The sequence below is a fragment of the Malaya genurostris genome, chromosome 2 (assembly GCF_030247185.1).
Source record: "Malaya genurostris strain Urasoe2022 chromosome 2, Malgen_1.1, whole genome shotgun sequence".
Classification (NCBI taxonomy): Eukaryota; Metazoa; Arthropoda; class Insecta; order Diptera; family Culicidae; genus Malaya; species Malaya genurostris.
The window spans coordinates 3,597,499-3,623,059 of NC_080571.1; the positions used below are offsets into that span (position 1 = coordinate 3,597,499).

The 25,561-nt window shown below is 40.2% G+C and overlaps 1 protein-coding gene across 9 annotated transcripts in view; it reads left to right on the plus strand.

The window, feature by feature from the left end:
- The window catches only part of LOC131430001 (FERM, ARHGEF and pleckstrin domain-containing protein 2), a 111,936-nt gene that overhangs the window by 81,191 nt on the left and 5,184 nt on the right, over nucleotides 1–25,561 (plus strand). For 5 of the 9 annotated variants that reach the window (XM_058594601.1, XM_058594602.1, XM_058594604.1 and 2 more), the window contains exon 10: nucleotides 909–14,507. In XM_058594601.1, the coding sequence (XP_058450584.1) occupies nucleotides 909–12,523 (11,615 nt within the window). In that variant the 3' untranslated portion in view covers nucleotides 12,524–14,507. Of the gene's footprint in view, nucleotides 1–908; nucleotides 14,508–20,732; nucleotides 21,215–21,278; nucleotides 21,474–25,561 lie in introns of those variants that run through there. The other 4 variants (XM_058594608.1, XM_058594606.1, XM_058594610.1 and 1 more) reach the window with 4 other exon arrangements.

Below are 25,561 nucleotides of genomic sequence, written 5' to 3' on the forward strand. Positions count from 1 at the left end.
TCCGATTGACTAAGGTGTTTGGCGTGATAGGCATTTCTTTTCAATGGTTGAATGCATTGTTGGCCTTTTTAATGCGTGAAGAATCCATGACAATCAGTTATTAGAGTTAGGCAAGCCTCGTATCTGATCAAATAGAACGTTATCAAAAAACTCCTCGAACGAATCAAACACCCCAGATAGATTGTTCAATCAAAAAACTCTGGTCTTCTTTCTCTCATAACAAGAAAATAAATGAATTTTTTTTAATAAAAAAAAACTAAACCGGGCGATTTGAGTCTATCCCAAAAACCGGGAATTTTTATCTCGCAATCCGGGAAATTGAAATCGGCAATTCATTTGCCAACCTGTCATTTGGTTTTGTTGCTACGAAGATGTGCGTGGATCAGAAGGATTTTAGTAATCGGTTTCAGGTGACGAATAGTACTAAGATGCTAATGACCTCCTAACACAAGAAAGAGTTTAGTAATTTTCAATGTTTGGTAATGCATTGGAGATGGTCGGGTAAGCATGTTTTCAAACCCGAATCTGAAAATAGTCCCGGAACCAAATTGTTTAACCCGACTCTTACCCGTTGAAAATGAACAAATCGGCACCCGAACCCGACAAACATATCCTTTTCATATGCCTGCAAAATATCATCAAATTGTACATCTCTCTTGTCACATTTTATGGATACGAGACAAAAACCTTTTATATCTGTACTTATTTCAGTGGAATTTCTAAATCACGCCAAACAGCCTTGCATTTCAGGAATATCGCTTATAAACATTATCAATCGTTTAATTTTACGCATGGTTAAGTTGTGTTAATCATTAGTGTGATCATCCAAAAAGTGACCTCGTATCGATCGGTCTACCGTTCCTTTTCCAATCGAACACCAAACGAAACTCGGACGCGCGCCGGAACAGGTCTGAACCACCGCCTCTATGCCACTATGTCCCCCAGTTACATTCATCGCAGCCACAGATATACCACGCCGCCGCAGCAGCGTCGGGCCTCAGCCGGTCCGCTGGGCCAACCGGCGGATCGCAGCAGTTCTATGGGGGAGACAACGGTCTCCTCCACCAGCCGGGAGAGTGTTTTATCGCCGGCGGACATTCACATCAGACGCTCTTCGGCAGTGCCGGCAACGGGCCGCATGGGCCCATCGGGAACCAACAACTCTCAATCCCACCATGCCACACTAGCCCGTTATAGCAATACGAGTACTTATTCGATGTCTAAATCGGTCAGCACCGGTACCGACCTGTCGGACGATATTGCCGATAACATTATCTACTCGGACATTAACGATCTCTATCGCCGTGGCCAACGATCCGATCGACAAGTCGCTATCGGCATTATGGTTAACGGCGGAGAGAGCGCTAGTGCTGCCGAAGATGAAGAAGAAGAAATTATGGATGAGGTGCTAGATGAAAACGCCATTCGACAAACGTACGTAGATGACGATGAAGAGGACGAAGATGAAATCGACATCCGCTACGCTACAGCAACCCAGATTAAGGTGATGACGGGAACCGCAGCTAACATCTCGATGAATAATGCTATAAGCAATACTGTTGTCAGTGACGATCTTTACGCAACGGTGAATCGAAAAAGTAAAACCAACAAACCACAACTACTGCTACAATCACAACCAAAACAAGCCAATATATCTCATCATACCGGTAAACACTTCAGTGATGAGTTCATAGATGATACCATTAGAAACTATAATAGTCATACTAACATAAGTAGTCAAATAAACACCTCTAGTACAGGTCAGCTCAACTTCGTCAGTGGCGATATGTACGCAAAATCTTCAACCCACTTCGAAGAGTATTTCGGCGCCAATCGGTATTCCGACACGTCGGATTATTTCAGTCACAGTCATAGCCAGCCACACTATTCCCATTCGCCAAATTCTCACTCGTTAGCCACGACTATAACGCACAAAAATGGACTTACCGACGATGACGAACGCTACTCGCAGTCGCATCCACCACCGGTGCAACCGCGAACTTCGCACTCGTTACCACGTAATTCTGAACTGTCCAAAATCGATTCCATAGATTCATCCTACAGCGGTGGAGAACATCATCTGGTCGGCCATCATTCACTGAGTAATCTGCCCAATTCCTCCAAGGTTACCAACGATTATCTCCACTATTCGACTCTGTTGAAAAATGCCGAAGATGATGGTATGAATAGCAAGAAAACTTCATCGGAACGATTGGAGTACGAGTTGTCCAATGCGAACCTTTACTCTACGGTTCAATATAAGGGCACCTATGACGATCAGGATGACTACGAAGACGACTACACGGGTGGCTATCCGACTGACACAAATAGCATTGGGAAGAACGTTTGGCAACGAAGTACCTCGTGTAAGGAATTGTACGATTACAACTACGATGCAGGAAGGCTGGACTTTTCGTCACTCGAGCGAGAATTCCTAACTTCTGATCGCATCGATAGTCCTGTAACGCGGTATGACGATTCTCGCCACTCGATGTATGTACAGAAAAATCACTCCATGGATATAGGCCAGGAATTCTTGGGTACGGATGGGAAAGTCTACTCATCCAGTTATCCCGGAACGACTTACAATACAATTGATCACAACAGCTATAAACGTCAGAATGGAAATTTTTATTCAAACTTCGAATATGGATCCCAGGATGATATCTCTCACGATAGCTATGAGCTCCTGGAGAAATCCGACGATGATATTTACTTCAGAGTGAAAGACGAACCACACACTCGATCATGCTCGTTAGACTCCGGAAACTATATTCCAACTGATGACGAAAGTATTTCCGAACATCATTCGCACCACATTTCCCGATTTGCCCGATACCGAAGTAGTTTGGAGACTAAATCCAAAAGCACAGCAGATATTGACGATCTGGACGATATGTTTTTGATGGAAGATCCACGAGATCTTCCGCGAGAAAAACTGTGTGTTAAATCTGATGGTAATTTCTACAAACAGCTCAAAAAAGCAATGGGCTCAAGGACATCCAGCCCGGAGTCACGTAGCGATTGCTATGAATCTAAACTATCTAAAAGTAGCGATTCGAGCAAAAAATCAAAAGACAGCGTCTACCACACAGATAGTAATAAAAAATCTCGCGAGACTCTCAAAAGTAAATCCGGTTCTGGATTCAATTCTAGAACCTCCAGCCAGGATTCGCGAGATTCCTTCGGAATGGATATTTTATTAACCAAGAACTACGAAATGCCGACAACCACAAGCAAAAAAGCGAAGTATCTCAGTAAACGCTTTGACAGTAGCTCACGAAATTCGAGTCAGGAATCGAAGAGTGATTACTACGACGCCAATGAGCAGGCAGTCGAGTTGGAGGATATGGAATCGGATGAACTTTACCCTCGAGCAAAAGTTCATTCACACGATAATATTCCTGGTGAAGTCGGTGGAGCACCGAACAAAACCGTCAGCAATGGTTTCTACGATAATCAGATTTACTCGTCGACGTTCCCCAGTGCACAGTCAAAACCTCCCACGAAGACAACTTCGCACGTGACTTCGATTTCATTGCAGAATGTAGAACTGGATCGAAACGCTCGAAGTTACCCGTCGTTCAAATCACCCGACCCGGTAGTACCTCAGGCGATGCCAAAACCAATCGATAAGCAACCTCCGAAAGCGACACACATCTGGCCAGAAGAGATAGAAGGCCTCCCGACTACGATAAGTAGTGAGAGCCAGCGGATTGATCGTACGCGAGCTTTCCGTAGAAAATCGGACAGTGAAAATATATTCAGTTTTGATAAAGAGAAAATCGAATCTTTAACTAGTAGTATGAACGACGAAACTCCAACCACTGCAATCATGATAGAAACCAAGGCAAAAACCAGTCCAGACTATCCTTTGACCCCAGAACTGTTGTCGGAATTCGATAAACAGAAGATCGAATCTCCTCACGCTCTTCCCAAACAGTCCCGCAAGGAAGAATTGATGGCAAAGACGCACTTCGAAGAATACAACCCAAAGTTGATCCTCGATACGCCAATTCCGGGTGTTCTGACTTACACCCACGCCACCGTTGAACGTACCAAGTCGGATCCAAACTCTTTGGCCAATCGGCCTCGTCTGGGACCGAACTCGCGGCGTCATACCCTAATGCATCAAAAATCTATCGATCTAACTCCGGCCGATTCAAGCGAAGAAGAATATATGTACAGGCAGATTCCGAGTGCTCCGCCACTGTGTAAAACTCACGGCAGTCATTTTGAAATCCCTCAAAATTTCGATATGAATATGGCAGTAATCGACTTACCTCCGAACGGATTCGAAGTACCCAAGAGCTTCTTCAAAGACTACAACCGTCGAATGCACAAAGTACTTAAAGATGACATCCCGTACGTTCTGCACAAGCGTCACATAATGAACGGAACGGCACCTTCGCCGTCGCAAGAGAAACAGCACCGATGTGCGAAACCAAAAAGTCCCAAATCTCCCAAAAGCCCAAAGTCTCCGAAGTCCCCCAAATCTCCGAAAATGGAAATGCGAGACATAACAACACAGAAGGAGAACACACTGCGTGTGCAAGAGAATTACGAAGTTCAGATGGCAGACAATGGTCAAGGATTTCTTTTTACCCAAAACATAGATCTCTCTAAAGTTGATCCCGTAACCCTAGAAGTCGACAAATCTGTTCAAACTATGCAGATAACCAGTCCGAAACGGGACATAACAAAGAAAATGGACCCACTAATGCTAGAACAGCTTAACAACAAGCTCAGCCAAATTGAAAGCGATTCGGCTACGAGCTCACGCACGGACAGCAATCCAAACAAGAAACTGGAACCGAAACCCGTCGAACTTCCGTACCAGATTGAAAAGAAAAACACTGAACTTACGGTACCTAAGCGAGTTGTTAAACCTCGGATGGCACCAGTTAAGACAAAAACCGGGAAAGGCAAAAGAAACGCCAAAACTCGCATTACGTCATTTTCGTCTGATGATGAAAGCTTAGACTCGGACGATGTTTTCGGATCTGCGGAAGCGATGCCTACCAAACTAGAATTTTCGCCACCTCAATCTCGCAAAGAGATCGAACCTATTCTGAAACATGAGTCAAGCAAAATGGCATCCAATGCATGGGCTCGTGGACAGACGATGAGCTCAACAGAAATTGAAGGATCGCCGCCACAGTGCAGAAAACTGGCGGAATTGGAGAGCCGCTACCATACCGGGGCAAATCTGAATACCCATCAAATGACCAGCACCGAACTGCGGAGAATCTCCGAGCGATCTTTCTCGATTCCTAGCTCCGAAGATGAAGCAAAACGCGAAGAATCAACAAAGGCCTATCACAAAACAGAGAACATTCCATCGCCCATCATTGAGTCTACCGAACATCATCGCACAGATGACGAAATCTACGAGACGGCTCATGAGGACAACTTGGGCTTTGCAAAAACCCAACGAAAGGATCCATCTAAGAAACCTAAAGAATCCAAACTTTCTCCTTCAAAGACTAAACTAATCGAAGAAATGATTGATTCGTCGATCGTGATGCGCTCGAAAGGACATGCACCCATACTGTTTGCTCACGCTCGTCTGAATTTGAGTGAAGGATCTGCGTTTGCATCGCTCCAACGACAGCGAGCAACACTGGATTCGCCAACATCCGGTCGACGTGCAAAAAGTTTAGATACTCCCGTAATATCTTTACACAAGCTGCCACCAATGAACGCTTTCTCTTCAAAGGATGATACTGTAGGTTACGAAGAAGAAGCGGAAGTGTTGGAGGTGAAGTCCCTACAGAAGAAAGATCAAATCATCGAAGAGGAACTGGATGAATCGACTCACTCCTGCGGCGATGCGATTGTCGTTAGTGATCCGAAAGCGTCCCGCAAAACATCCACTCTCGATGATGAAGAATTTCGAATGGTTCAAATAGACGATGATGAGCTAGAGTTGTTGGATCGTCTAAAATACATTGAAAAGATTGAATTACAAGGAGTGAAAATCAAGGAAAAACGTAAGACAAAAACCAAACTCAAAAGTGGAGATCAATTAATTCTGGAAATTCCGAAGTACAAATTCGAACCGTTCAGTTCTGGAAACAGTTCGATCAAGACATCGCCGGCCATCAGTCGTGCCAGTAGTGTTGAGAGTACCGGAAAAATACGCCAGAAAACCGAAAGCGGAACGCAAACGCCAACTGGCGGAACTGCTGCCGTGAAACCAAAATGCAAATCTACCAGTCCCAAAGGATCCGAGAAGATTCCTCAGCCTAAGCGACGAGCATCTGATGAAGTGAAAAAGAGTTCTCCCAATGATATCCTGCGTACCAAGAGTCAAGAATCTTTAGGGAAGAAAGGTAACAGCAAGGAAAAATCTAAATCGCTCGATAAAATGGAATTAAAACGATTAGGAAGCAAAGAGAAGAAATCAGTGGAAGAAAGTGAACTGGAGCGTGCTCGTCGAAAAGAACGACAGCAAAAGCTTTACGAATCTGCCATGAAGCAAACGATTACAATGCTGAGCCCAGTAAAAGATCAGCTACCTCAGTTTCCGGTGTCCGAAGATAAGATATCAGTAAAAACTGAAGGCGATAAAATTATTATCGACGCCGAAGTTAAGTCAAAACCTGAGGATCTTGTATTCATTGCGAAGGCTCCTAGGAAATTAGATTGTGGGCTAGCGAAAATTAGTCGTAGTTTTGAGGATCAGAAAAGTGTCGAGAAGCTAGACAAGGCCAGCCGAAGTTTCGACGATCGGAGTAAGTCTTTCGATGACCATTCGGATCGGTCGGAGCATGGCAATGCTGATGACAGCAGTAGTATCGTCATAAAATCACCCACGAAGCTATCGAAGAGTCAGGAACTGAAACAAAAAATCGAAGGATCGGTAGTACATAAAAAGATCGAGGGTAAGTCAAAAAGTTTGGAGAAGAAAACTGAGCCTCAATATTTGGATATAGAATATAAGACAAGAAGCTTAGATCAAAATTACGTTGATCATTGTGGGGAAACAACTTCACCCGATTCAGAAGGCAATGCGTATGCCAGAAAGCAGGAAGTGGTAAAGGTTGACGTTCATCGACCGAAAACTGAGCCGTCTCATACGGAACGCAAACGAGATCGAAAATCTATCGATAGTGATAATAAATATGCAGAAGATCGCTTACGATTCGATAAAGGTAAAAGTTTAGATGCCAATTTGGGCACCGAAAAGGATAAGACTCCTGCAATAGAACGCAGATCGCACTCACAACCCGATGCGCTCATCGGGGAGATTGATATGCAAGATATTATTTCAGAACGACGTACATTAGATCTGATGAAGAGACGTTCAGAGGAAAGGACGCTGGATAACGGAATGAGTCTCATGGAAAATGAAGATCGCAAACCGACGAAAACTGGTAGCGATGAGTCGTTGACAGAAGTTAGTGAAATGAAACCCGAACAAAAGATAGGTTACCCGTATTGTCGTGTTCCCACAATCGAATATGAAGAACCTTCACTGGAAGAAGATTTGGAAGAAGAAAAAGTAGAGGTGGTGGCGACTAGCAAGAAAGAAATTATGAGTAAACTCAATCTTGAGAGAAGTAGAAGTGATGAAACCACTTCTTGGGTAACTATTGAGAGTGAAGAATTCACGGGAACCGATGGGATCGGGCAGCCTGAGGATGAAGTAGTCGACGGAATACACAAATTCGAAACACAAACTACATTCGATGACATTCGAGATATCACTATGCCCGAATCCGAGGTATCGACATCGGATATTACTGTTATTCAGAGGAAAGTTAAGACTAAAACTGTTACTGACACAAAATCGTTTGATCGGCCGCTGCCCAAGATTCCAGAAAAAACTAAAAAAGATAAAGGCCCCACAATGGAGGAGTCCAAGATTTCTCCAGAGGAAACTCAAGGTAAACAAGCTTCTCAACGGCGGGGAGACTTCCTTCGGCTGTCCATAGAGCGATCGCGCAGTTCCGATACGGGATCCAGCCGTGAAAACGACAATAGTCCCGTGCGGCATGACTCCAGCACACCCCGTGGCAAAGGATCTTTAGATGAAGAGTCTAGTTTGAGTTGCTCGATTGCCCGACCTTTGGGAATATCACAAGATATGGATTCGTTGGAACACATAAAATGCAATGAACTACGGGAAGCGATGCTTAAGATGGAGGAAACTGATGAAGTTAAAAGTTGTGTTAAAAAAATGTCACCAACGTTAGAGAAACAGTGTCCAGTAGATTTAGGCTCTGGATCAGAACTCGATGTGGATACGGTTGAAGATCGTATTTCTAGAATTCTGCAGAGAGAAGAAAGTGAATCCAGCTCAGACAACGGTGCTACTCAGAGACCAAAAGTTTTAAAACCTATACGTACTACTTTGGTGCACAAAAAAGTATGTCGCACTGCTCAACCGAATGAAAAGCAACAGCAACAAACGACGGCGGAGCTTAAATCGGGTACCTTAAAATTATTGAGTGCCGACGGTGATCGTAGTTCGTTGGAATCAAAATCTAGTTTAGAATCTAAAGGATCCCTCGGCTCATTCGAAACCGAAAGCAGTTCAGGATCGCTGGGAGCCGCACAGAGGAAAGGCGATTTACAACAAAAGGAAGCGGTATCAACGTGGAAACCGTTTCCGATCGAAAGTTCCGGTAGTTCGAGTGTCGAAGAAAACTGGATGCCTCCCGATCAAGAAAGTTATGAAAGTTTTGACATAGCTACCGAGACTATAGAACTTCAACGAGTGGCAGCACCGGATCAGAAAGAATCTTCTCCTGACGAGCAAAAAGAAAGTGATTCTGATTTCCAAGATGAGCTGAACGATTTTCCGGCTACATTCGGATATCCGGAGATGACATCGACACTAGGGATTAACATAAATACGGTGGGATACGGCACAGGTTTCGGCATCGGGAGAACGTTATCGAGAATCTCCGAGCGTAGCACAAACTCGGAGAAATCGAGTGCTGAGGACATCGAAGCTGAAAAATCTAGCTTGGAAGATCTTAGTGCCCACGATGAATCGGCAATCTCCAGTGAGCACCAAGCTAGTTTAAGCTCCGATTTACATTCTAATTCGAACCAGGCCTATATATCAGATGCAGATCGAAGAACGTCCGCTGAAATGCCCGACATTCCATGTGATTCGGCAGCAGCTGAGCGACTATCGGAAATTTATAAGAATAATGTTGTGAAGAACGGACGTTTTACTGTATCCAATGTGAATGATGGAGGTAAAAAACGAGACGTGAAACCAAATTTACAGTGTTTATCTACTGGTGGTAGCCAGGATTCCGAAGATTGGCCTTTACCGGAAATCCCCTATGACAGCACACCGGTTGAAAAATACGATCCGAACTTTATCCCGCCTCATCCCGACAAGCCATACCCGAAACCATACTGGGCTGGATCGGCTGCAACAGGTCATTCTCAGGAATCTGATAACTGGCCAACGCCACCCTCCAGTATGTTGGATGTTGCGATAGTAGAGAATGTTCAAACTTTCCGCGTTAGTGAACTCCAACATCCCACGCAAGTTATGGTGGAGTCTTATACAGAACCTACCGGGGACGATGATTCTGATCCTGACTACGCCGAGGTTCCTGACGAAGCACCAGAACCTCCAAAACGTGATTATAGACCTGCTAACATTCAAACAAAACCGATTATAGGAACATCCCCATCTTCGCCGATGGTAGATCTCTTTGAAGATATGCCCCACTTGAATGAAACTGTCACTTATGAAGGCTACGATAACAACACATGTCTCAGCAGCACTTTAGGGCCAACAAGTTGTCTACGTACCACTTTTGATGCATGTTCAACTCAAAGATCATTTTCGAATCAGGGCATCATGAAAGAAACCACTGCTGATCGCGTGATTATTTCGCAACCAACGAAATCCCCTCAGAGCCTAAGTCCTATTACCGACGACGATTTCTTCCTGAACGATGAAGTTTTCGGCCCGGGAACAGTAAAGATAGAAATATCACCTGATGATAGCAAACCTCCATCCGATCTTACGATTCAACAGAAATTTTCACGAAGTTCCAACAATTCCGATACATCGATCGACGACATGCTATCGACTTCATGTACCACATACATGGAGGAAACGGTGCGTCGAAACCTAGAACCACGAAGATTGAGCAACGAATCGTGTAAAAAGTGTAGTCATAGTAGCCATTCTGAGGAGGAAACCAGCTCATTCGGTACTGATCTGGATGGTACGGTGAAAATGGGTTTACAGCAGAAACGGTGCACCCACAGTTCGCATTCGGAGGATACTTCGATTGGCCTTAGCATCTCTGAGTGGTCTACCGGTACCAACACGGTGCGACAGTATGCGAACTTATCCGGGTCGGATAGTCTGTCAGCGGTATCGAATCATTCGGGTAATGCGAAAAGTGAAAAATCGAATCACACCAAAAGTAGCGTAAGCTCCGTGCATAAATCTACAGAGAGCCTAGATGAGAAAAGTGTGAGTTTATCTAGTAACAACAACAAACGGTTCTCGTTGGAGAATCTTTCGGATGGTCCGAAGTATGAACCATTTAGCAATTCAGATACGGATAAATTTTCTTCCGGAACGAAGAGTGATGATACGACGTTGACTTTGACGGAAATGGCGCAAACTATTACGGAATGGTCGACAAGTAGCAGCAATACGTTGATGGCTCAGGCAGAAGCATTGAAACACATCGAAACCAAAGGTGACAGAGCAATGAATCGAACAACGTTTGAGTATATACCATTGAAAGCTCCAAAGGTAGTTAAGAAGCCTCAGCTCGAGGATAGGAAAAATCTCCCAGCTGTACACGTAAAACCCAAACCAAAACAGGTAACCCCTCCGCAGGTGGTAACCCCGGAAATGGAAACTAAGCCTCCACCACCAGACGTGATTCCTAAGTCTGCAGTAAAAATCCCACCAAAAATAGTGGAAATGATTGAAAAATCCCCTAAACGATCAGCTCAATCACTACCTCCTCCAATTCAGGAACAACCTCTTCCACAACCGTCTTTATCAAGAGATCAACTATACTTTGAGCTTGAGCCACCAGAGCCACTAGTCAGTAAACGTCGAACACTGGAGATGATGTCCCAACGTTATGCGAGTCAGGACTGTTCTGAGTCGGAACTAATCTCAGAACGACATCAAGTTCCAGATGTGTCGGCCCCACCATCAAAACCACCCCGTGGAGACTCACTTCCATCTGGCAGTTCGGTTCCTATGGTCGAGAAACCGTTAGCCAAACATCATAGCTATGACGATAAAACCCTTTCCAAGTCTCAAATCCGAGAGTACAAGTCCACTAAAATGCGCCACAGTCAATCGTTCCACGAACACCTGGTATCCTCAGATCTAAACAAAATTGTAGAAGAAAACATGGGAAGTTCTTCCACGACTACTCACAGCAGTGAAGCTACGGCCAGCACCGATAATTCATCTCCAATGTTTCCGCGACCGGAAAAACTTGTCCGTTGTTCACCGTATTATTCTAGCAGTCTAAGCTCAGAATCTCCTCCAATTCAACCTATGCAACAGCCACCTGTTCAGAAACCTCCACGTAAAACATCTATTCCACGCAATCTGGCCCCGAAAAGTCCTCCTAGCGGTAACGACACTGATAGTTCATTAGATCACCGGCAGCAGCATGATCCGAAACTACGTCCTCGCGGTTACAGGAAAAAACGAACGGTTCCACTGAAAAAGAGTCGATTAGACAACCGTCCACTGGAACACCAGGAGAGCTCCGAATGCTCGGAAGGCTACTTCCCGGAAATAGAGTCCGGTGGATCGGATGTGATCGATCAACAGCAGTATCACCGCTATCCGGACTTTGAGGAGGAGTTGGAGCAACTGCCGGAAGACTATGAAGACGAGACGTATCGCGTGGAAGACGAACGTGAGAGTAAGAATGGTGGTGGAGTGTATCCTAGCGCTTCGTATTCCAATAAATTCGAAGGATTAGATATGATGGAGAACGTAGATGAGATGGGATTCCCAAGATATGATCGATTGGGGCACATCACCAATCCAAACCTATACAAATCGGACACTCCTTCACCTCCGATCAAACCGGCACGACAACGCAAACGACAAGTCAAGCGAGACGATGGAGACGGTGAGTACGCGGGAGTGCAGTACACGCCGGAAAGTGGCAGCTGCTCGGAAACGAAAGCGGGTCTTTCGGATGATGTTTGCTATTCGAGTGAGGATAGTTTTGCAGCGGGTTACACACATACAATGGTGGGTGGTGCCCGGTATCAGAAAAACGTGGAGATTCCATATCCGGACTTTCTATCCGATTACGAAAACGAATCGTCGTCCACCACCTGTTCGTATGCTCGGCGAATGGAGCAGGACCGGCACCGATACGTCGAAATGGAGCACGGTGGTGGAGGTGCCAGTGCTGATGCGGAGCGTGGCGGCGAGGCGTCCGGATTTGACCTGCGGGCACTGCCACCTCCGATTTTCGTGGAAGGTCAAGGATTGGAGGAAGAGGAAGACGAAGAAGAGATAGAGGATAATGCAATCTAATGAAACTGCAAGACTGAGACGATTGTAACCGAATTGCCAACAAAAAATACCTTTGCATTGATCGATCAGATGAAAACAAGTAACCGATGTAGGCGCGAAGAAGGATGAAGTAAGGTGGACGGCAAAGAATGCTCCGGGTGCCATCTATTAGTGAGATTTTATACTGAACCTCATCGAGTGTGGCTCACCGTTGCCATCACAATCGTCTGGCGATAGATGAAGACCGAACCGAACGAAATAATATCTGATGATATTCAACACCGAAAACAACATTAAAAGCTATATGTCGTTAAATGAGGGGGTTGAAGGTTTTAAGCGCTAAAAGAAAAAGAGAGACAAAAGTTATTAGTGGAATATATACATGATAAACTCTAGCTGTTACTTCACTCTAATCAAAGTTTAACATTATACAAATAGATAATTAGTTTCAAATAAGAATTTATAACGAACATTCAGTGGCCAGTAGGTAGGTATAGCAGGCATGGAAGTTTTCTGTTAAATCGCGGAATGGCCTATGAAATTTTTGCTACATCCACCGGATTTAGCAAGATCGTTTAGTTTAGTTTCGTTCGGTAAAACAAACATGAACCTGGAGGTGTTCATTGAGTTCAAAAACTATGTTGAAAAAACACATAATTTCAGATAATCGTTTCGCATTGTTTTCAAATAATAAATGATCAAGCGTCGTTGACTTTACTTCGGAAACTCTTTAAAACAAGAACCATCACAGCTATGTTACCTTTCTGGACTAATAATAATGCAGACTAATTCAATAGTTACACCAACCTACTGGACACTGTGTATGGACAAGTTTTTTAGAGAAAACATGGTAAACCCTTAGGTACCGTAAGACACAGCCGAAGCATGCTCTAAACAATTGTTATATTCTCACTAAGCACATTACAAATCGAAGAAAAAAAACAATTTTAGATATTGCATTATAACAGAATCTTGCATTTATGAAGTGTAGCCAATTGAGAAAGGTATCGAAACGAGAACATTATAATATTATAGGAAAGGTGGAGTCAGAGATGTTTATATGTAAACGTTGTTAGAAAAAAGGAAAGTTTTCCCGATATTAAAAGCAAACTTTACTTGACGTGGATCTGTCGATATAGAACTACAAATGGGAAGTAACGAATATAAAACTCAAAACTTAATCAACAATAACAAACGATTGTTTTAGCATAATTCAAAGTTTTCGAGGAAGAAGAATTTCAAACAATCATTGAAACGAATGTGTCAAATTTTCCCTACCTGATTTACTGTTCGATTCGTGAAATCCGTGTTATGAGTAGTTTGTCTACTTCCAACGTACCTATGAATGTCAGCCAAGTTTTAATTCTATTCAATGTTATCTCTCTGCTAGGTTTTAATCATCAGGAATTTTTGAAACATAAGTGAACACTTTAATATTATTATGCAATAAAAAAGAATACGGTTTATAAATACTTAGGAAAGAGAATAATACTTATTTTGTATCGACTTTTATTCTGGAATCTCAATTACGATATAACGAAGTTTATAGAAAATAATGTTAAAGTAAAATCAGAAGAGGCACATTATGATTGTATTCAATTCAGTTCAAGAGCTGATTGCAATGCCAAACGGTTCCGAAGCTAGCAGCGAATAGAGTATCAATGGACGGTGAACGAAACGATGATGAATGCCAAAAGATTACATTTGCCAATCACCAGTTTAGTATTTTCTATTCGTTTTGCAATCAGAGAACACGCCAAAATGCTAATCGTAATCCAAACAATCTGTCAGTAGACTAGAAAAACCTCTGATAGGAACCATTCAGCTCAGTTCATCGCATTTGAAGAAATAAAAAAGACAAAACATTCAGATTGAACAAGAAAAATAATAAGCCGGTAACAAAACAAAACCAGAGCAAAACAAAAATAGCCGTTCACGGGCAATCCAAATTAAGTAACAAACATAACATAATGGTATAATAAATAGCAAGTTTGGAAACTTTAAACTGTTTCGAACGATTCACCTTGATTCATATTGGTCTGATTTATTTCTATACCAGGTTGGTGGATTATCCTATTTTGCTTGAATGCACCAGGACTACACTGCCGTTCTACGCATAATTGTCCCCTTACATTCAGGAAATCCCATAGAATATGGGACAGCTATGCGTTGAGCGGCAGTACAGGTGCAGCATGTTATTTTTTCTCTTATTTTCTGCGGCACCAATACATGTTTTGACTTGATTTACTTCTCCAGGTGAATCGCAAAATGCTTTCCGAACTTCTTGCACACAAGTCGCAATTTCATTTGAATTCTCAAATTTCGCATAAGCATTCTCCATAACCAAAAAAATAGACTTCAATTCATCACTTTGACTCTAGCCTTACTTTTGAGGGGGATATAAGTAAAATTTCCTTGAAAATTTTCAATGTTTAATGTTTTAGTTATATACGGTAAAAAAGGTGGGCTTTATTTTACTTTGAAAATGATTCTAAAAATCAATTTCCTTAAAATAAAAAATATTTTTTTTATTTTAGTTGTTTATATATTGTAGCTGATAATTGCTGAAGTTTATTGTAAGGAAAAGTGGGTAATGCCACGTTTTGGGATTTGCCGAATTTGTTTCAAAGTTATAAGGATTGTGAAAATATATTCTATTTTGTCATTCTGAGACTTCGTAATTAAAAATTTAAATCGATGTAATTTAATTGAATTTTAATGATTTTAATGAAAAATATAGATATTTTTTCCTGAGCTACAGTTTCCGATTGATCTTGATCATAAAGACCTAATTTGTCAAATGACGGAAAATTTTATTTGTAATGACTTAATGTTAGATGAGCTTGAATTTTACTGGTTTCGACTATAACTTGCGTTCTGCTAGCAGGTGCGACTGTATCAATTTAAATGCACCTTTTACCAACCAAGCAAATGCATGCTTCTGTGGCTCAGTCGATTAACAGACGTACTTGCGATCGAATGATTCTCGGTTCAAGTCGCGTCGGTTGTTATCAGTATTCTTTTTTTTTATTCTAATGAATTTCATGTCATGGAGTTTTAGACACAATATTAAATGTTCTTTGACGTAAATTTGCGTGAACTCCGACGCTTGATTTATGTACATCTAATAAGATGTAAAATAACAGGGTTTTTTTTAGTGTGTATTATTTTTATTAATAATGTATTGTTGTTTCGACATTCTCCACTAATTATGTTCTACAAAATAGTCGCCCATGAGTGAGAGGATCAAAATGTCATGCAAACATTTTTTCAGATTGTAAATAGTATTCACTCACAATGGTTTTAAGGATATTGCGCATTTTATACTTTATTAGACTCCGACGAAAAAATTATTTGCATAGTCCGTTTCCCTCAGTACACACATACAAGTAAGCTTAGTATATGCACACCAGTGTTGCTACGCTTGCAGATTCATCTCTAAATTTACAGATTTTTTATTAACGCTGCAGATATTTATGGAACCGTCGATTTTTAGGGATTATACTTATTATCAAATGTAAAATGACCATTTTTGAAATTTATATATCTTTCGAGCATTTGCGCTGTATATTTCCTAGCCAAAAGCAATGTTTCCGCTTTCAACGTTAGCAGATTAATTGCACAAACAATAAAGAGCCGGTTTGAGCATTTTCGTTGATGTGAACAACATTTGCACTAATATTAGTGTGCGATTAAAAAGCTCATGTGAACATTTTTCGTACTAACTAGACGACTAGACCGATTCCTACAAACTAATTTTCGAACAAAAGGTACATATTATGGTTCCATTAGTTTCTTTACCTTCTATTTTTTACCCAAAAGTGTAATAAACTTCATCAAAAGACAGCTACAACAAATAGAAAAATTCAACCAATCAAAAGTAATTTTTTTTTCTAAAAAATTGATTCTTTCAACAATTTTTTAGCAGTGTACAGTTTATCAGCATAGTCTCGACAGTTTCCGAATTTATTCCCGAAGATACCAAAATAATCAGACCAACCGCTTTTGAGATATACACTCAAGTTTATTTTTATGCAGGGGATACAAAAAACGGAAAACCAAGGAAACTTTTTTGCCATGGGGTCTTCAAAATTTATGAAACGTCGAGATTTATTGTTAGCGTTAAAACAAGAAATGAATGTTTCGATATTTTCTAAATGAACACAAATAATCTCGACGCTCCGTGCATTTTAACAAAATTCAAATTGTCTTCAATTCTCAGAAGTTTACATAACTTCTATATTTTAGCATATTTAAAAATATGCTTAGATCTTTCTCAAAAGTAAAGCTAGAGTCAAAATGGAAAACTGATAATGAAAATTTTTTTTTTTTTTCGTTTATAAGCAATAGCTTATACAAAGTTTAAGTCAAATAAAAAAAATAGAAATTTATTTATGGAAAAATACTTGATTTCCGATGGAATTACCTTCAAGCATGAACCGACTCTGGGATTGCCTTTCTCTATATTTGTACCTAAAATAAATTGTTATAGGCTTCCTTTTGGAATCTACAGTTCATTACGATGCAACTCGACACAATCTTCCGTTAAAAGCATGTTTGTACTGATTTGTCTTATTTATAGTCATTTTCCATCATGTCATCAATTCTGCGTATGAATATCAGTTCCACATCACCTATGTACCGTAAGGGTGCCAATAAAAAGAGGTAATCTCGAATTTCGTAAAGCAAAAAAAAGTTCCTATGTAAAATTTAAGCTAAATCGAATGAGAAGTGTATCGAAAATAAGCTATCCACAGAATTTTCTTTCAAATTATGATAAAAAATGATGTTTTATTTAAACGAGGTTAAATTGAGCATAATGAAAACCAGATGGAATTTAAGTTATTCCTTCACGAATTTTCGAACTTTTGATCGAACGCTCTTCATCAACTCCTGAATGTTCCCAGCTGCCTTACCAGTCTTCTTGAAGACCCTCTTCACGATTGTCCAGTAACGTTCGATGGGTCGAAGCTGAGGGCAATTTGGTGGATTGATATATTTCTCAACGAAATTTATACCCTTTTCAGCAAGCCAACTGAGAGTGGTTTTGGCATAGTGAGCCTACGCTAAATCCGGCCAGAACAGTGGAGGTGTACTATGCGTCTTATATAAAGGCAGCAATCTTTTCTGGGGACACTCAGATCGATAGATCGATTCTGCATTTATAGTTCCGGTAGTGTAAAAAATGGTTGACTTCAAACCACAGGAACATATTGCTTGCCATACCAGTATCTGTCGATCGAATTTCTCCACTTGAATCGACCTGTCCGCATCGCTCACATCCTAACCAACGACGACAGTAAAGTATTGTGGACCTGGAAGGGTTTTTGATTCCCCCTTTACATAAGTCTCATCGTCCATCAAAACGCATGCATCCGGACACTGCAAAAGACGCGAATACAATTTCCGGGCCCTTGTTGCTGCTCGCTTCTTCTGTTCTACACTTTGTTTCGAGATTTTCTGCTTCTTGTAGGTCTTCAGGTGATTTCACCTCTTGATACGCTGGATCATTCCGACACTCGTTTTTGCTTTTTTGGCCAAATCACGTATTGACATTGATTTGTTCTTCATGATTAGAGATACCACTTTCTGGTCCAGTTTCGGGTTGGAAGAACCGGATTTTCAGCCTCTTCCTGGTAGCTCATCCAAAGAATAGTATTCCCCGAACTTATTAATGATGGTTTTAACACTGGCATGATGAATTTCAAACCGCTTCGCCAATTTTCGCATAGTAATACCCTTCTCACATGTGTCCAGAACCTTAATTTTCACTTCCTTTTCAATACGCGACATTTTTAAAACGCAGAATTTCAACCGCACAAACAAACGAAAGCTGACAGCCGAACGCACAGCATGCTGTGATCTGAGCATAAAAAAACCATCACAAATATATCACAACACGGGACCTTCGTTTGACGATTTTGAAACAGACCGTTGAACCGAATGCCATTATTTTCGTTCAACAAACCCGGCAGTCCATTGTTGAGCTATTTTTAATATGAGGAGTTGGAGTCCCGTTGAACTAGTTTTACTGGAGAATTGCTGAAATTTATTCCACTTACTTTTTTAAACTAACACTACATACCTGCACAGTACTTCTACTTCACGTAGAATAACAATAAATTTTCTTTCTATATGAAGGTAACACACACTTTTCATACTATTTTTGCAAGAGAAAAAACAACAAAAAACCGTTCCAGCAAGTTGAACGAATATTTCGTGCAGTATGTCGTTCAACAAGCGCTCAAGGGCCAACAAAATAGAACGGCCTGCTGAGCGGGTAGCTTACTTTCGATGCACTCCTTATATGGTGTAGTCCGGTGGTCAAAGTTTGAGCTTTCTCGAACTTTGAAAATTTCCAAAATCGAAAAAAAAATTGATACCGATTGTCTTAGAAGTGCATGAAACGTCGAGATCTGGTGTTTGATAAAAATCGACTCTTTGGGACTTTGATATTTCTGAAATCGAAAGACTACAATGATTCGTATTGCTTAAAGACGAGGCTCTTTTGTACGTCCTATATCAGAAACTGGTATCCTAATTTGGAGCCCTTATCAGCTTGTATGGAACTGATTTTCGTGCTTCACAACGATTGCTGCGCTTTAACAGTTTACTTCAGCCGAGATTTCATCGATCGACGTTCGGCTATTACGAACCGATAACGTCACGCTTGATGCATTTGACACTGTTGAACATCCTTTCGATTTTGGTGAAACATCTCATAAATTTGCGCTGAACGTTCTGCGATCTATCATGTTATGACTTGATTGATATTAAGAGCATTTTATTAATAATTAATATATAAATACCGTGGTCATCGCAAATGACTACAGAAAGACTACATTTTGGAACCTTCAACATACAACATGTTGCAATTAAAAATGTTTCGCTAACATAAACAAAATTAATATTCTTTTTTTTATTTATTGAAATAAAATCACATTTCCTAAATAAATATAAGGATATCACACCTTAATAATGCTCTAGTATTTGACCTTTAGACAAGGAACAAGCGACAACCCTATGCGGTTGTTCTGTTGACATAGAACTACATAAATAGTTTTCAAATCATTGATTGTTTTTTGTATGATTCATTCAGATTTTTCTCAAATAAATTCCAAAGAAATGATTGCCTCTCGTGCGAACGGAACTAAGTAAATTTGCAAAAAGTTTTCTAGCTAATGTGTCCACCATCAACTTTCTCCACGGCATTAACGTACCGCACAGAATGCCAATCGGTCCAGTACTAATTCTGGTCATGTGAAGGATCTATTTAAATGTCAGTGGCGATGCTTTGGCAAATGCGAAGTGATCTTATGAATACAAAATTGTCATCTCTGTCAGGGGATTCTATGATAAAGGTTCGGAAAACAAGGGAAATTAGCCACTATTTGTTATTAACCGAATTTTCGACTAATTATCTAAAAAATATCTACTTGAATCGATGCGTCGAAATATTTTTAAGCGAATATTTCAAAAATCTGTTCACAAATTGATCGAATTGTTGGTGTTGAAAACAAGATCACTGTTTAAACGGCTTTATTTTCCGTATTTTGAATTGGCATCCCTGAATTAAAGAAAAAAACAGAGATGTAGTCCTACGTCTAAATCTACCAATAGTACATGTAAAAATACCTTCACATTTCGTCGCCTTATGCACAGGTTGGAATTCTCGGTTCAAAAATATCTCCATCATTCAATTTATTATTCATTATTATTCATATTGAAATAAACAAAGTGACGGAATTCATCTGCTTTTCGGTGGAACTGAAAGAGTCGAGCAGACTGGTTGTAGAATAAAATCAAGTGAGCTCAACTCATACATTAATTTCCGGTTTTATTACTTGTACAGTCTCCTAATTCTAGCACAATAATTTAAAGTTACAGTCGAAGGAATCAACGTTCGAATGTTCATGCAACAACATGAGGGGAATAAGAAGCTAGCTACCAGCCCAATCAATGCTTTGCACACTTCAATTCATTTCATTCATCTGTTCATTCTGAATTCTCGGCAATTTGTTAAGTTTGATTTTGTGGTATTGAGTCTAACTCTTGCATGACAAATCCAATTTATTGAATTTTCTCAGGCCGATTTGTTTTGCCCGATCCGAACGTAGTTTACATATTGTTTGATTTGTTTTGTTTGTTTTTTTTTCTTTCCACCCTGCGTTCGATTTGTTTTGTTCGTATTCTGCCATCCTACCCCACCCATGTCCAACGACGATCAAAGACGACTACCACGGTATCAACGGAAACGTCTCGTTGGATCGGCGCAGTGAAGTTGTCCAATCACCAAACCGGTACGAACTGGCCGGTCTCGGAACAGGAAGCTCGTCTGATCGATCCAACAACAATTCGCTGTCGCGGACCAGTGAAGCCGGAACGTACGATCTGGGCAGCGCCGAAACGAAGGCTCGCAATGGTTTAAACGGAAACGGGTTGCATACGGTGGATGAGAATGTGGTTAACAATAATAATAATAATAACAACTTTTCGCATCATCAATATCAGAATCAGCCGTCACCGCAGTACGGTTCGATGTCGATGATTCCGGGTGGACCGAATGGAATGAACGGTGGAAGCGGAACGTTGCGTTCCATTGACGAGGAAATCAGGAAAAAGAAGTGGCCCACAGATAGGGCTTACTTCTTGGCGAAAGAACTGCTGATGACGGAGAGAACTTACAAAAAGGATTTGGACGTCCTGAATGCGGTACGTAATCTTGGAATACAATAACATTTGGGTCATGGATTTAATTTGTTAAAACTTATTACAGTGGTTCCGTGATGAATTGACACCGGAAGACGTGGAAAATTTGCAGCCTCTGTTTCAGTATTTCGATTCGATGCTCGAACATCACAGTGTGTTTCTGCGTGACCTCGAACATCGTATCTTGCTCTGGGAAGGCCGTGGGGGCCACGAAACACACCGAATTGGGGATGTTATGCTGAAAAATATGGTTGTTCTTCCGGTAAGTATGGTTTTGATATTTCAAATATATGCTTTTTATTGTGGAACATGAAAGATTTGCTTCAGTCGTTTTTGGTCGTGGTAACGTTCTGTGGAATATGAGCAATTCCAGAAATAATTGATAAGTCATTAGACTTCCGTATCGGAGAAACTTTACACAGGTTTTTCAGTGTGACAACCCGTTTTTTTTTTAATTACTTTAATGATACTTAATCTAAGATGATTTTTTTAGTTACTTTAAACTTGGATAATATCTTCAATTATAAAAATTGTCGGAATCGTGTCGTGGTGATCTCTACGCACGTCCACACGATATGCTCGATCTCCTGATAACCATCACCATAGAGGTGTAGAAACCGCGAGTCCAACATGCCGGAGATGTACTTTAAACGTGTAGGGGTTTGACATGAGTCGAGACGTCACACGAATGAATAATGGAATCCTCTCAATTCGTCAGTTTGCCAATTTTCAAAAAATTTCTGACGAGAGATGCTGAAAAATTCATTGAAGCACAATGGTCTTTCATTAATATAACCTCCTAATGCGCCAACCATAGCACCGTCGCAACCAAAATCGTTCCGCAACCACCGTATTCACCTAATTTAGCTCCGTGTGACCTCTGACTATTCAGAAATCTTAAACTACCCTTGAAGGCTATTTCGAAAATTGACTAACAACCGTTTCGAGGATTGGAAAAATCTTGGTATAAGTGTATTTGGGCCGAGGGGATTACTTTGAGGGGGACGAAATAGATTTGGAAGAAAAAGTAAAGAATTTTTATGTTTTATGAACAAAGTCTTACTATTTTTTCCAACAGTAGTATACTGTTTTAAATAAATAATTAGATTTTCGTCACCCGTTTAAAGTGCAGCTTCAAATCGAAAGCGTTGAAAAAAATTAGTTGGTTTTGTGATTACTACGTTATTGAAAAAGTTAGATACTATTGGTCTAGAAAGATTATGATATTTATGTACAAGCAAGGAGGTGAAGAGTAGAAAAGTTCTTATGATTAAACTTAGAGTAGTTAAACTTAAGCATCTGATCCACCTTTTTACCTTTTTTTATAAATATAAAAAATAGGTATAGAATTCGCTCAAACTTTAGAAAAATTTTCCGAGGCCCGGAGGGTCGAGTGTCATATACCAATCGATTCAGCTCGACGAACTGAGCAAATTTCCGTTTGTGTGTGTGTGTGTGTGTGTGTGTGTGTGTGTGTGTGTGTGTGTGTGTGTGTGTGTGTGTGTGTGTGTGGGCCTGGATGTGTGTTGTCAACAAAGAGGTCTAGATCTCAGAGATTTTTTTTTCATAAATACGTTTATTTCTTAAGGCAGTTTACATAAGTTTTTCTTCGCCGTAGCATCACTTTTACATAAAATTCTTATCCTAATTTAATTCTAACATAGTCACAACGATTTGAGTTTATTAAAACATATTCCTCTTATTACTTAAACATCATCTTAGGTAACTCGTCATTAATTATGAAATCTACTCGGAAATATTATTTGAACCAAACGATTAACTTCTATAAATTATAAAATAAGCTGTTATTTTCAGACATTTTGTTGATAATTTCATAAACTGTTTCGAGTTTGTTTGTATCATTACATAATTTCTATTCTAATTTAGCTATTGGTTGAACTCATGGACGCAGCTGAGATCAGAACTAAGTCTTAAAAGGGGCCTTTATTAAATTGAAACTCCAATTTTCTTTATGAAATGATAAATAAGTTTCATGTATGAAAGGTCACGACAAGCAAGAATGTCTCGAACTGGGACATTGGATAGTCTACCTTGGGTACGCAAAGAATTTATTAGTTGAGATCTGACATCACGATACTCCACGCATGTCCAAACGACATGATCAATATCCCGATAACCTTCTCCGCAAGCACAATGATTAGTCTCGGAGAAGATCTCAGAGATGGCGGGACCGATTTTGATCAAACTAGTCGCAAAATGAAGGTTATCTCGTCACCCAGAACGCTATTGAAAGGTTTTGAGATCGGATGTTTACTTCTTGAGCTATACGAAGTTTTATGTCAAAATTTTCAGTTTTTTGACAGTATCTGTCACACTTGACCTTAAAAATAGAATATGTTTTCAGCCTTAGATCTCGCACGGTAATAACTATCCAACAAGCCATAGATTGTTAAAATCCGTCCATTTTTAATGCAGATATCGACAATTTTGTGTAAGCGACCTATTCCAGCAATAGGAGTGTTGGGCATTGTATGACAAAGCAATGCTTGGGAGCAACACGAAATACGATTTTTTTTTATTCTGTTACGTACAATTGTTTCTAAGTACCTGTGTACAGCATCCTTTTTCATGACAATTTGCCTCGGACCGAGTTTTGGACGGTTCGTTTTGGGCAACATAATCGTTCGAATATGACATATGTAAACCAGATGAAGGCAGAATTTTCGAGTTGAAAGCAATTCCATAATTATATTGATTTAAACGACTTATAGCAATAAATGCTGAAAGAACATAACACCATATTCGAATCAATTCGTCGAGATCAGCTAATGCGTATTTGACAAATAATTTCACTCAATTTTCTCGGAGATGACTCAACCGTTTCCTACAAACATCAGATTCCTATGAAAAGTCGTATGCTCCCAAACAAGATTCCTGAATTATGTTTGGATCCTACCTCTGGTTCCGGAACTACAGGATGATATGTGAAACGAAATTGTGTAACTCATTTTTCTCGTAGATGGCTGAACCGATCTAAGATTCAAATGAAATCTAAGAATCATCTAAGATTCAAGTGATACTATAAAACATCTCGCTTTTCAGTCAGATCCAACTTCCGGTTTAGGGGATACATGGTGATTAGTATAAAAATATCAATTTTACTTAAATTAATCAGGTTTATCGGGTCTGCTGATTCGAATAGTCGACGACCAAATAAACTTATTTCAGTTTTAGTGGGATTCAATTTTCGGTCCGAAAGGCACCCACTTGCGCTACGATTTCTCAAAGATATCTACACTTATTTTCAAACATTTTGAATCCTATGTGAACTATACTGTTTCTCAGGTGAATTTAACTGGCTTCGGTTAAACCGACTTTCGACTTCCAGTTTCAGTATTGAATCGTTTCCCAAAGCTTTATCGTTTTCTTAAAAGAAGGCCAAATCGAATTTCAAAAACGAAAAATTCAAATTAAGGGCTTTATGGTCCCATACAAAATTAATGAATTTTACCAATTCTCACTTCCGATTCTGGAATTACAGGGTGATGAGTTTTTAAAATTCAAACCGATATAGAAGCTGACAATCCCGAAAAGCTTTAAATTTGGACTATTGAAATTTATTCGTCATATTTATTTTCATTTAATTTCGATTTATTCAAATCTAAATTAGGATTTAACTGGATCAAACCTAAATTTAATTAAATGAATCGAAAATGCGACAAAATTAGCCACGCAAAAGTGGATCTTTTTTTAAATCTCCAATCCAAATTTTAAATCTCCAATCCAAATCGAATTTCTCCACAATTTGTAGACTCCATCGAGTCCTTAAATTTAATTAAGAACTACTACTATTGTGATGTTAAATAAATATCATGATTCACTAAATTAATTAATACGATTTAACAAAAACCGCACGACTCGAACCTAATACGCCAAACGCAAAACATATAAGGGAGACCGGTGCGAAAATGGCCACTTTTGGTCTTGCGCAAAAATAGCAGAGAAAATAATATTTTCACTGGAAATGTTATATACTGTTCGAAAGCTATAAAACGCAATCTGATTTGGATTGCACCAACCTCGACATCCAAAATCTTAAAATAAATGGGGCTAAAATGGCCAGTCACATTTTGACGCAGGAAACCATCGGACTTGCCCTAATATTGAGTGTAAATAATTTTTTTGGCTTTATTGATATCTCACAATTGTTTCGTACATGAAAAATTTCATATCATCTTGAATTTAAAGATACACATATGTGAAATCGGTTGGTTATATCGTTTTTTTGATCATTGATTATGTCCGTGATTCGGGGATTTTGGACTATGGAACAATGCGAGGGGACCAGGCCCGTGCGCAGGGGGGGGTTTTGGGGGTTTTAACCCCCCC